The 12070-nt window shown below is 38.6% G+C and overlaps 1 protein-coding gene across 1 annotated transcript; it reads right to left on the bottom strand.

Moving 5' to 3' along the window:
• Positions 1 to 206: 206 nt before the first annotated feature.
• On the bottom strand, positions 207 to 1271 carry LOC129481348 (ubiquitin-conjugating enzyme E2 R1-like). Its single transcript, XM_055276677.2, has one exon. It carries the CDS (start codon positions 1205 to 1207, stop codon positions 737 to 739), a length of 471 nt encoding a protein of 156 aa, XP_055132652.1. The 5' UTR covers positions 1208 to 1271; the 3' UTR covers positions 207 to 736.
• Between the last annotated feature and the right edge of the window lie 10799 nt (positions 1272 to 12070).

Here is a 12070-nt window from a genome sequence, read left to right as displayed (position 1 = left end):
GCTGATTTCTACTTTGAGAGCATCCTCATGTTGTAACCCATGGTCACTCAGTATGTACTAGAAGTCCTTTCTCCAGCCCTCCTGACAGCCAGGAGGCTAAAACCTGACCCAGTTCCTGTCAAATATGTGCACGGGCATGAGACGTGGATGCAGAAGAAAGGCAAGGATGCACTCTGCTTGACAGGGACGGGGGAGAAACAAATGGCTTGTTTTTTTTTTTCTCATAAAGTAGTTTTATTTAGATTTCAAACAAACCAAAGCAGGGAGAAGAGTCGGCCACGGTGAATCCGTCCACTCTGTGCTGGACGTGGCTCCAGGCCCTGGAGCTGACAGGTGGGACCGGGCCTCTCGGACCGCTACACCTGGGCCTCCCAGGCCGGCAGTGTCAGGGAACGGCCCCCCGCCCACGTTCCCAGCAGCGCCCCCGTGGCTCCTCCAGGGTGCGGCCAGTCCGGAAGCCGGGGGGCCCCGGCAGAAGTCGGGCTCAGCTCCCCTCCCGAGAGGACAGGTGGGCCGGCCGATCCCACCCTGGACCCCTGTCCACTGAGCCCCAAGTGACGTGAGTGGCGGTGGGGCAGCCCCTCTTCTCTGAAGCACGTGAAAACCCAGAACAGACACGGGGAAGGAGAAAAAGAGCCAAAACGAAACAACCAGAAGAGACGGTGAGGTAGGCTGTCGTCTAAGGAGCCACGGGTCCGGCCCTAGTGAGGTAAAGTGCGAGTTTATTCTGGTGGTGTCAGGACTCCTCCGTGCCAGAGTCATCCTCATCGTCCCCAAAGCAGCTGTCGGCCTCGTCCTCCACCTCGCCGTCCTCGTAGTAGTCGTCGTAGAAGAGGTCCGAGCCCTCGTCGGGCGCCGGCGCCTTGGTCTTCACGCAGTACTCGGCCAGCGTGGTGGGCACCTTCACGCCGTCACGCTCTGCGTCCACCTTGGTCCCCAGGACCTGCTTCCGGATGACGTCTGTGTACTCCCGATCCTTCCCCTGGCTCTCTTTCCACTTCCTGTACATCACGGAGGCGTCCATGTTGGCGGGCAAGAAGGTGTTGGGCTCGTTCAGGAGGGAGATCATGCTCAGGAGGATGGTCCTGACGTTCTGCGTGGGGTTCCACCTCTCTGAGGGCAGCTCCCCGCTCTGGGGGTCGTCCGCCGGTGGGTGGAGGATGGAGATACACACGTCCCCTGTCTCGTAGATGTTAGGGTGCCACATCTTGGTCAGCTGTAATAAAAAGTCTTCCAGCAAAGAAAAGTCTCGAACCCGATAGCTTCACTGCTGAATTTTACCAGACATTTAAAGAATAACTAATATCAGTCCTCTTTATTCTGAAAAATAGAGGTGGGCAGAATACTTCCAAACTCATTCTGGGAGGACAGTATACCCTGATACCAAAACCAGACAAAGACACATCAAAAAAAAAAAAAAAAAGAAAAGAAAAGTAATGTTTATGCTTGATAAACCTTGATGCAAAAATTTTTAACAAAATACTAGCAAAGTGAATTAAACCAAACATTGAAAAGATTATTCATCATATTTAAGTGAAATTTATCCCACGGATACAAGGATGGTTCAACATATGCTAATCAGTGTGATATATCGTATCAACAGAATGAAGGACAAAAACCACGTGATCATTTCAATTGATGCTGAAAAAGCATTTGATAAAATTCAACATCTCTTCATGATAAAAAGTCTCAAAAACTTGAGTATAAAAGAAACATACCTCAACACAAAAAAGCCACATATGACAGATTCACAGCTAGTATCATACTGAATAGGGAAAAACTGAAAGCCTTTCCTCAAGATCTGGAACACAACAAAGATGCTGACTTTTATACCTGTTATTTGACAAAGTATTGGACAGCCTAGCTAGAACAATCAGATAAGAGGAAGGAATAAGGGCATCGAAACTAGAACAAAAAAGCCAAATTATCCTTGTTTGCAGATATAATCTTATATATGGAGAAACCTAAAGACTCCACCAAAAAACTATCAGAACTGATAAACAAATTATCAGTAAAGTTGCAGAACACAAAATCAACATACAAAAATTAGTTGCATTTCTACATGCTAACAGTGAACACTCTGAAAAAGAAATCAGGAAAGTCATCCCATTTACAATAACTACAAATAAAATAAAATATCTCAAAATTAACTTAACCAAAGAAGTGAAAGATCTGTATAATAAAAACTATAAAACATTGAAGAAAAATATTGAAGAGGACACAAAATATGGAAGCATATTCCATGTTCTTGGAATGTAAGAATGAATATTGTTAAAATGTACATATTTTGGCAAGCAATCTACAGACTCAATGAAATCCCTGTCAAAGTACCAATGACATTTTTCACAAAAATAGAAAAAAATTCTAAAATTTACATGGAACCACAAAAGACCCAGAGTACCCAAAGCAATCCTGAGTGAAAACTGGAAATATCACAATACCTGATGTCAAATTATAATACAGAACTATAGTAATCAAAACAGGATGGTACTGGCATTAGAACAGACACATAGACCAATGGAACAGAGTAGAGAATGCAGAAACAAATTTATACACCTACAGCAAGCTCATTTTTAACAAAAGTGCTGAGAACATACATTGGGGAAAGAACAGCCTCTTCAATAAATGGTGCTGGGAAAACTGGGTATTCATATGCAGAAGAATGAAACTAGACCTCTCTATCTCTTACCATATATGAAAATAAAATCAAAATTGATTAAAAATGTGAACCTCAATCTATGAAACTACTAAATGAAAACATTGAGGAAACTCTCTGGGACACTGGATTGTTAAAGATTTCTTGAATAATATTCTACGAACAAAGATTTTTGAGCAATATTTCACAAACATAAGCAACCAAAGCAAAAATGAACAAACAGTATCACATCACGTTTAAAAGCTTCTTCACAGCAAAGGAAACAATCAACAAACAGACAATGGGAGAAAATATTAGCAAACTACCCATCTGACAAAGGATCAATAACCAGAATATATAAAGAGCTCAAACAATGCAATAGGGACAAATCTAATAATCCGATTTAAAAATTTGCAAAAAGATCTAAATAGACATTTCTCAAAAGAAGACATAGAAACAGCAAACAGGTATATGAAAAGGTGCTCAACATCATTGACCATTAGAGAAATGCCAATCAAAACTATATTGAGATATCATCTCAACCCAGTTAAAATGGATTTTATACAAAAGATAGGCAATAATGAATGCTGGCAAGGATGTGGAGAAAAGGAGCCCTCATACACTGTTGTTGGAAATGTAAATTAATACAATCACTCTGAAGGACAGTTTAGAGGTTCCTCAAAAAAGTAAAAATAGAACTTCCATAATAGGATCCAGCAATCTCATTGCCAGATATACACTCAGATGAAAGGAAATCAGTATACCAAAGATGTATCTGCACTCCCATATTTATTGTAACACTATTCATAGTAGCCAAGATTTAGAAGCAACCTAAGTGTCCATCAGCACATGAATGAATAAAAAATGTGATACATTAACACAATGGAATACTATTCAGCCATTAAAAGAATGTGATTCGGTTGTCTGCAGCAACATGGATGGAACCGGAGATCATTATGTTAAGTGAAATAAGCCAGGCACAGAAAGATACATTTCACATGCTCTCACTTGGGAACTGAAAATTAAAATTATTGAACTCATGGAGATAGAGAGTAAAATGGTCATTACCAGATACTGGGAAGAGTAGTAGGGTGGGGTAAATGGGGATGGTTAATGGGTACAAAAACATAGAATGAATAATATCTAGTATTTGATAGCACAACAGAGAGACTAGTCAATAATTTATTGCACATTTAAAAATAACTAAAAGTATATAATTGGATTGTTTGTAGTACAAATGAAGGATAAACGCTTGAAGGAATGTATGTCTCATTTACCTTTATACGATTATTACACTTTGTATGCCTGAATCAGCATATCTCATGCACCCCATAAACTTATACACTTGCTATATCCCCACAAAAATAAAAAATAAATAATTCTTTTTTCTTTCCAGTTTCCATTTTGGATGGTGTCTCTTGCGGTATCTTGTACTTCACTAATCTTCTTTGATGTCTAATCTGCTGTTAACACTGTTCAGCGTATTTCATCTGCAATATCGTGTTCTTTTCTAGATGCTCTATTTGCATTTTTAATATCTTCCATGTCTGTACTTAACATCATAAGTACTCCTTTTACCTTTTTGAATAAATGGATTATATATTCTTAATAGCTTTATTGAAATATAATTTTATACCATGCAATTTAACCATTTAAAGTGTACAAGTCAATGGTTATTAGTAAATTCAAAAATATGTGAAGCCATCATCATAGTCAATTTTAAAGCATTTTCTTTACCTAAAGAAGAACTTATGTGTCCTTCAGGGACCACCACACTATTCGCCTGACAGCCTTTACTCAGCTCTAAACAACCCATACTACCCTTTCTGTTTCTATAGATTTCCCTATTTTGGATATTCATATGAATGGTATCATAGATACAAATGATAGATAGTATTTTGTAACATTTTTCACTTAGCGTAATGGTTTCAAGGTTGATCTGTTTCGAAACATGCATCAAAACCTCATTTCTTTTTATGGCTGAATGCTATTCCATCATATAGATATAACACAGTTTGTTGCTACATTCATCCATTGATTGACATTGGGTTGTGTCCATATTTTGGCTGTTATGAATAATACTGCTATGAATATTTGTGTATGTGTTTTCATGTAGAAATATGTTTTCATTTCTTCTGGGTATATGGAGATGGTCTTTGACTTACAATGGTTAAAGTTATAATTTTTAAATTTATGATAGGTTTATCAGGACATAACTTTGTTGAAACCAAAGGAACTCCTTATGACTTATGATGGGGTTATGGATTTTACTGAATGAGTATTTCGTTTGTACCATCAGGGACCATCTGCTGTATTGCAAACATTAAATGCATTTTTAACTTTGGATGCATTTATTGAGATGCAACCTCATCATAAGCTGAGGATCATCTGTGCCTAAGAGCAGAATTTCTGTCGTCTGATAACTCTGCGTCTAGTTGTTTGAGAAACTGCAAGACTGTTTCCCAGCGTGAATGGACTATTTTCCATTACCACCAGCATTATTGAGGGCTCCCATTTCTTGACATCCTCATCTTTTTAAATTGTTATCTGATTTTTTTATTCTAGCCATCATAGTGAGTGTGACATGCTATCTAATTTTGGTTTGATGTATGTTTTTGTGATAACTACTGATGTTGAGCAAATAATTTTATGTGCTTATTGGCCATTTATATATCTTATTTAAGGAAACATCAATTCAAATTGGCCCGATTTTCACATTTTTTTTACTATTGAGTTATAAGGGTTCTTCACATATTCTGTGTCTAAACCGCTTATGAGTATGGCTTATGACCTTTTTCTTTTTATTTTCTTGATGGTGTTTTTTAGCACAAAAGTTTTTAATTATTTTGAAGTTCAATTTATCAAGTTTTCTCTTTTTATGCTTTGCTTTTGATGTCTTATCCAATAATTCTTTGCCAAATACAAGGTCATGTAGATTTTATCCCTATGTTTTCTTTCAAGAATGTTATAGTTTTGTTCTTACGTCTAGGTCTTTTATCCATTTTGGGTTAATTTTTGTATATAATATAATCCAGATGATACGGTCTGGATGTGTGTCTTTTCCAAATCTCGTGTTGAAATGTAATCTCCCATGTTGGAAGTGGGCCCAGTGAAAGGTATTTGGGTCCTGGCGGTGGACCCTCTTGAATGGCTTTGGGCCCCTGCAGTAATGAATGAGTTCTCACTCTGAGTTCATGTGAAATCTGGTTGTTTAAAAGAGTATGGCACATCCCTTCTCTCTCTCTCACTCCCTCTTTTTATCTTTCTCACTGTGTGACACACCAGCTCCCCCTTTGCCTTTCACCATGACTGTAAGCTTCCTGAGGGCCTCAACAGAAGCAGATGCATGCACCATGCTTCTTGCTCAGCTTGCAGAACAGAGAGCCAACATCCACCGCTTTTCTTTATAAATTACCTAGTCTCGGATATTTATTTACAGTAATGCAAAAATAGACTAACACAGAAAATTGGTACTGAGGAGAGAGATATTGCTGTAAAGATACTTCTGTGGTAAGTGAAAATGTGGAAACAAAAATGTGGCTTTTGAACTGGGTAATGAGCAGAGGTTGGAAGAGTTTGAGGGCTTAGAAAAAGACAGAAAGATGAGAGAAGGTTTAGAATTTCTTAGAGATTGGTTAACACTTTTCCCATTTAGAAAAAAAGTGCAGCGTGCTGCCAGCGTTCGTTTTTTTTTTGTTTTTTTTTTTTATTATACTTTAGGTTTTAGGGTACATGGCAGGTTTGTTACATATGTATCCATGTGCCATGTTGTTTTGCTGCACCCATTAACTCGTCATTTAGCATTAGGTATATCTCCTAATGCTGTCCCTCCCCCCTCCCCCTACCCCACAACAGTCCCCGGAGTGTGATGTTCCCCTTCCTGTGTCCATGAGTTCTCATTGTTCAATTCCCACCTATGAGTGAGAACATGCGGTATTTGGTTTTTTGTCCTTGCGATGGTTTACTGAGAATGATATTTTCCAGTTTCATCCATGTCCCTACAAAGGACATGAACTCATCATTTTTTATGGCTGCATAGTATTCCATGGTGTATATGTGCCACATTTTCTTTAACTTTACATAAGCACTCTGAGGCTGAAGCAAATCTGACTGATTTTCAACGTGAAAATAAAATACAAAAACTGTTCTTGAAGTTATTTCTAAACAGAACTAACCCCAAAATCATCAGAATCATCTCTTTTGGAAACATGAAATTCATCACATAAATATTTGGCAAACACTTATTTGAGAACAATGTTAACATCAAGTGTAGAAATGCTACATTTTCTAGGATTTGACATTTTCAGCCATTGAGAATCACTATATTTTGTAAATGGAAATACCACTACTAAAAACAGAATGCTACAATAGAATAAAAATGAGGTATTTTTTTTCCAAAGTCAATATTCTAGCGTGATGTGAAAATAGTAATAAAGGGAAATTTTTGCGGCAAAGTTATCTTGGGGTTAATGTTGCAGCCACAAGCGCCGCCAGTGAGTATTCTCGGGCAAATGGGAAAAGAGTTAAATGGTTGTAACCAAAATGCTGATAAAATATGGACAATGAAGGCCAGAATAATGTGATGTCAGATAGAAATGAGGAACTTACTAAGAACTAGAGCAAAGCTCGCCCGTGTTGTGCCCTAGCAAAGAACTTGTCTGCATTGTGTTCATGCGCTACAATCTGTGGAAGTTTGAACTTATGAGTGATGACCTAGGGTATCAGGAAGGAGAATTTCTAAGCAGCAAAGTGTTCAAGACGTGACCTGGCTACTTTGAACAGACTGCACTCAGATGTGGGAGCAAAGATATTACTTAAAGTTGGAACTTATATTTAAAAGGGAAGTAGAGTGTAGAAGATTAAAAATTGGGAGCCTGGCTCCGTGGTGGAGAAAGAATCCAAGCAGGCTGAGGAGCAACCACTTGCTAGAGAGATTTTCATGACTAAAAGGGAGCCAAGTGCTAATATCCAAGACAATAGGAAAAAGGTCTTGAAGGCATTTCCGAAGTCTTTGAGACAGCCCTTCCCATCCAGGCTCAGGGGCCTAGGAGAAAAGAACCGTTTCAGGGGGCTAGGTCCAGGGTGCTTCTGCCCTGCACAGCCTCAGGATGCTGCTTCCAATACCCAGGCCACTCTGACTCCAGTCTCAGCTCAAAGAGTGCCAGGTACAGCCCAGGCTGCTGCTTTGGAGCACACCAGCCACTGTAAGCCTTCACAACTTCCATGCGGTGTTCTGCCTGCAGGCACACAGAATGCAAGGGTGAAGGAAGGTTGGCAGCTTCCACCTAGATTTCAGAGAATGTAACAGAAAGCCTGGGTCTGAGCAGAAGCCTGCCACAGGGGAAGAGCCCCCACAGAGAGCCTCTACTAGGGCAGTGCCAAGAGGGAAGGTGAGGTTGGGGCCCTCATAGAGAGTCTCCACCAGGGCATTTCCGAGTGGATCTGCGGGAAGGGGCCACCACACTCCAGACCCCAGAATGATAGAACCACTGGCAGCTTGCAACCTCAGAGTGGAAAAGCTGCAGTCACTTAACTCCAGCCTGCGAGAGCAGCCATAGGGCCTGTACACTGCAAAGCCACAAGGGTGAAGCTGCCCAAGGCATTGGAAGCACACCCCTGGCACCAGTGTGCCTAGGAAATGGGACATGGATTCAAGGATTATGTTGGAGTTTAAGGTTTAATGTCCACTCTGCTGAGTTTCAGACTCGTGTGAGGCCTGAAGCCCCTTTCTTTTGGCCAGTTTCATCCTTTTGGAATGGGAATGTGTACCCAATGCTTGTACCACCATAGCATTTCGGAAGTAAATATCATGGCTTTTATTTTAGAGGCTTATAGGTAAGTAGAACATACCTTGGGTCTCAGAGGAGACTTTGGTCTTCTTAAATTGAGTTGATGTTGAAATGAGTTAAGATTTGGGGGGACTACTGGGAAGGCATGATTGTTTTGCAATGTGAGAAGGACCTGAGATTTGTAGGGTCAGGGGCAGAATGATGTAGTTTGGATGTGTGCCCCCGCCCCCCCCATATCTCATGTTGAAATGTGATTCCTAATGTTGGAGGTAGGGCCTGGTAAGAGGTATTTGGGTCATGGGGGCAGATTCCTCATGAATGGGTTGGTGTCCTCATGGTAAGAAGTGAGCTCTCGCTCTGAGTGAATGCAAAATCTGGTTGTTCAAAAAAGTATGGCACTCACTCTCTCTCATTCCCTCTCCCTTCCTCTCTCTTGCCACGTGACACCAGCTCCCCTCTCATCTTCTGCCATGATTGTAAGCTACCAGAAGCAGATGCCAGCATCACACTTCCTATACATCCTGCAGAAACTTGGGCCCTAATAAGCCACTCTTATTTATAAATTACCCAGCCTCGGGTATTTCTTCCCAGCAACGCAATAATGGACTAGCACAGCAGGAGTCCAACTTCATTCTTCTACGCATGGTGGTCCCCTTGGCCCAGCACCATTAGTTAAAAAGACTTTTTCCCACATTGAATGGTCTTGGAATCCTTGTTGAAAATAAGTTGACCATAGAAGCCTGGTTTTAGTTCGGGACTCTCACTTCGATTAGACTGATCTATATATGTCTATTGTTGTGCCAAGACAGCCCTGTCTTGCTCACTATTTCTTTGTAGTAACTTTTGAAACTGGGAAAAGTGAGTCTTCTTATAATTCTTCTTTTTCAGGTTTTGTGCTATTTGGAGTGCCTTGCAATTTTGTATAAATTTTACAATAAGCTTACCAGTGAATACAAAGAAATCAGCTGGAAATCTGCTAGGGAATGCATTGAATCTGTACATCAGTTTAGGGAATGCTTTCATTTTAACAATATTAAATTAACAATATTAAATATGGGTATTTTGACCCATAAACAGATATTTTTATCCATTTATTTATGCTTTCTGTAATTTCTTTCAGCAATGTTTTACAGTTTTCAGAGTATAAGATTTTCAGTTATTTTGCTAAATATATTCCTAAGTTATAAAATTCATTTGCAAGCTGCTGTGAATGGAATTTTATTTTATTTTTATTTGTGGATTGTTTATTGCAAGTGTCTACATATATAAATGATTTTGTACATTGATCTTGTATCCTAACAACCTTGCTCTACTCACCTATATGGTCTAATAATGTTTTAGTGAATTCCTTAGGATTTTCTATATATAAGATCAAGTCATCTATGAAGAGATATAGCTTTACTTCTTTTCATAGTGGATGAATTTATTTCTTTTTCTTGTCTAATTGCCCTGGCTAGAGCCTCCAGTACAGGGTATAGAGTAAAGTGGAGTGATAAGAGTAAAAATTCTTGTCTTATTTTTTATCTTAGTGGAAAGGCATCTAGTTTTTCATCATTCAGTGTGATGTTAGCTGTGCCGATTACATTTTTAATCTCTCTTTGTACTGAATCTGTGCTCATTATACGTCAGCTTTGAATGATTGATTTTTCTTCTCATTATGGGTGGTATATTTTTGTTTCTTTTAATGTCTCATAATTTTTGTTTGGATATCAGACACTGTGAAATTTACCTTCTTTCAGTATTGGATACTTTCCTAATATATTCCTAACCTTCATTCTGAGACACAGTTGAAAATAATATAATTTATTGGATCTTTATTTTCTGCTCTATTAGCTGATACTAATATACTTAGTCTAGAGCTATTTTTCCTCATTACCAGGGCAAGATCTGTTTGAGTACATTATCCAATACCCAGTAAAATATACAGTTTTCCAATATGGTTAGTGAGAATAGGCATTACGTCCACTCCTTTTTGTGCTTTGGTGCTTATTTTTGATGGTTTTCTTGGCCTTGTGTAATTTTACGATACACATGCATTTAAATGGTAAGCAACTGAATATACAAGGGGCTCTTTCTGAAGTTCTCTGAAGTTTTGTCTGTGCAGCTTTCTCCTTTCCAGTATTCTGTCCAGAAAACACCAGCTGTCTTCACATTTCCAGTCTCTAGGTCAGTGTCTCTAATTGTGGGAGACTGCTGATCATCACCCATATCCCCATTACTGCATTCCCTGCTGGTCACTCCCACCAGGCAGCAAGTCACTCCCACCAGGCAGCAGGTCACTCCCACCAGGCAGCAAGTCACTCCCACCTGGCAGCAAGCTAGGACAAGCACAGGGCTCATATAGTGTGTTTCTCGTCTCTCATCCACTGTTCTTCATTGCCTAATGCCCAATGTTGTGAAAAAATGTTGTTTTTTATATTTTGTGTACTTTGTCAATTGATTCAGGCAGAAGGATAAATCTGGAATCTTTTTTGCTCCATCTTGGCCAGAAATAGATGTTTTTTATGCACATTAAAATTTGAGAATCATGATTATGTGAATCTGAGGCCACACAGCTTTGGTTTGAGTCCTGAATCTGCCACTTAATGATACTCTTAGGCAAGTTATTTAACTAATTAGTACCTCAGCTTTTGCATCTGTAAAATAAAATAATACCTATCTCAGGAGTTTGTTGAGTTTTGGGTGAGAAGATATCAGTGAAAAAGAGCTATTAGAATATTCTGTGTCATTCTCTGTGGTTAAAATCTTAACAAGAATTAATGCATACCTTAGACATCAATAGGCCACATTGCCTATCCCTACACAATATGCAATCATCCTACACAATACGCAACTGGCAACAAAGCTCTCCTGGCTGTAGAATGTTGCTATAAAATAATGAGCAATATTGGATAACTTTATGTATAAATACTTACATAATTATATTAACAGCTTTTAATTATAGAATTAGGCAATGAAACTGAGTATTTCATAATTTTAATTGTTTTGTGTTCAATCTGGGTCAGTAATATAAAAAAACTCTATTGAGTTATGATTTTCAAGTGGGAACTGCATAAATGTGAGCCCGAAGAATTGCTTTGAATTCATTGAATTTCTTCAAAACAAAGTCATAATTAAATGAAAATATATTTATTTCTAATTATGCAAAGATATAAAGCATAGTAAAGATTTTCTGTCAATGCCCACTTTTAAAAAATACATTATTATTTATTGAGATTTTTAAGGTTAAATTTTTTTTACTCATAAACTTGTAAAATCATCAGATTAGGGGCCAGAAAAAAGCTACCTGATTTGCCATTTCTTATCTATTTTGGTAAAACTTTTGAATTCATAGTGAGTTATTTCAATTCAAAAGTAATCCTGCATTTCACTAGATTTAGTCAGTAGTACTATATAACTCTTATTTTTTGCTTTCTCAGATGAAAAATTGGAATGTTAATAGTGACAGACACTAGGAGCATGTGCTAGTGACTTATAAACCGCTGCATATATCAAACAATAAAATGTTATAAAAATGAGATTGTCAGGTTTTATTTTCTGTGAAGCATATATTATCCTACTCCCATCCTCAGGAGTTAACAAAACAGTTGCATTAGCAAACAAATGCTCTTTTAATTGTGAAAGCAAGTCTTCTATTGAATAATGA

The sequence above is a fragment of the Symphalangus syndactylus genome, chromosome 4 (assembly GCF_028878055.3).
Source record: "Symphalangus syndactylus isolate Jambi chromosome 4, NHGRI_mSymSyn1-v2.1_pri, whole genome shotgun sequence".
Taxonomy (NCBI): Eukaryota; Metazoa; Chordata; class Mammalia; order Primates; family Hylobatidae; genus Symphalangus; species Symphalangus syndactylus.
The sequence above is the reverse complement of the archived record's forward strand: the minus strand, read 5'-3'. Positions and strand labels throughout refer to the sequence as shown.

Excerpts from the sequence above, each read along its gene's own strand:
- LOC129481348 (XM_055276677.2), bottom strand. The coding sequence starts at position 1,207 with ATGTGGCACCCTAACATCTACGAGACAGGGGACGTGTGTATCTCCATC.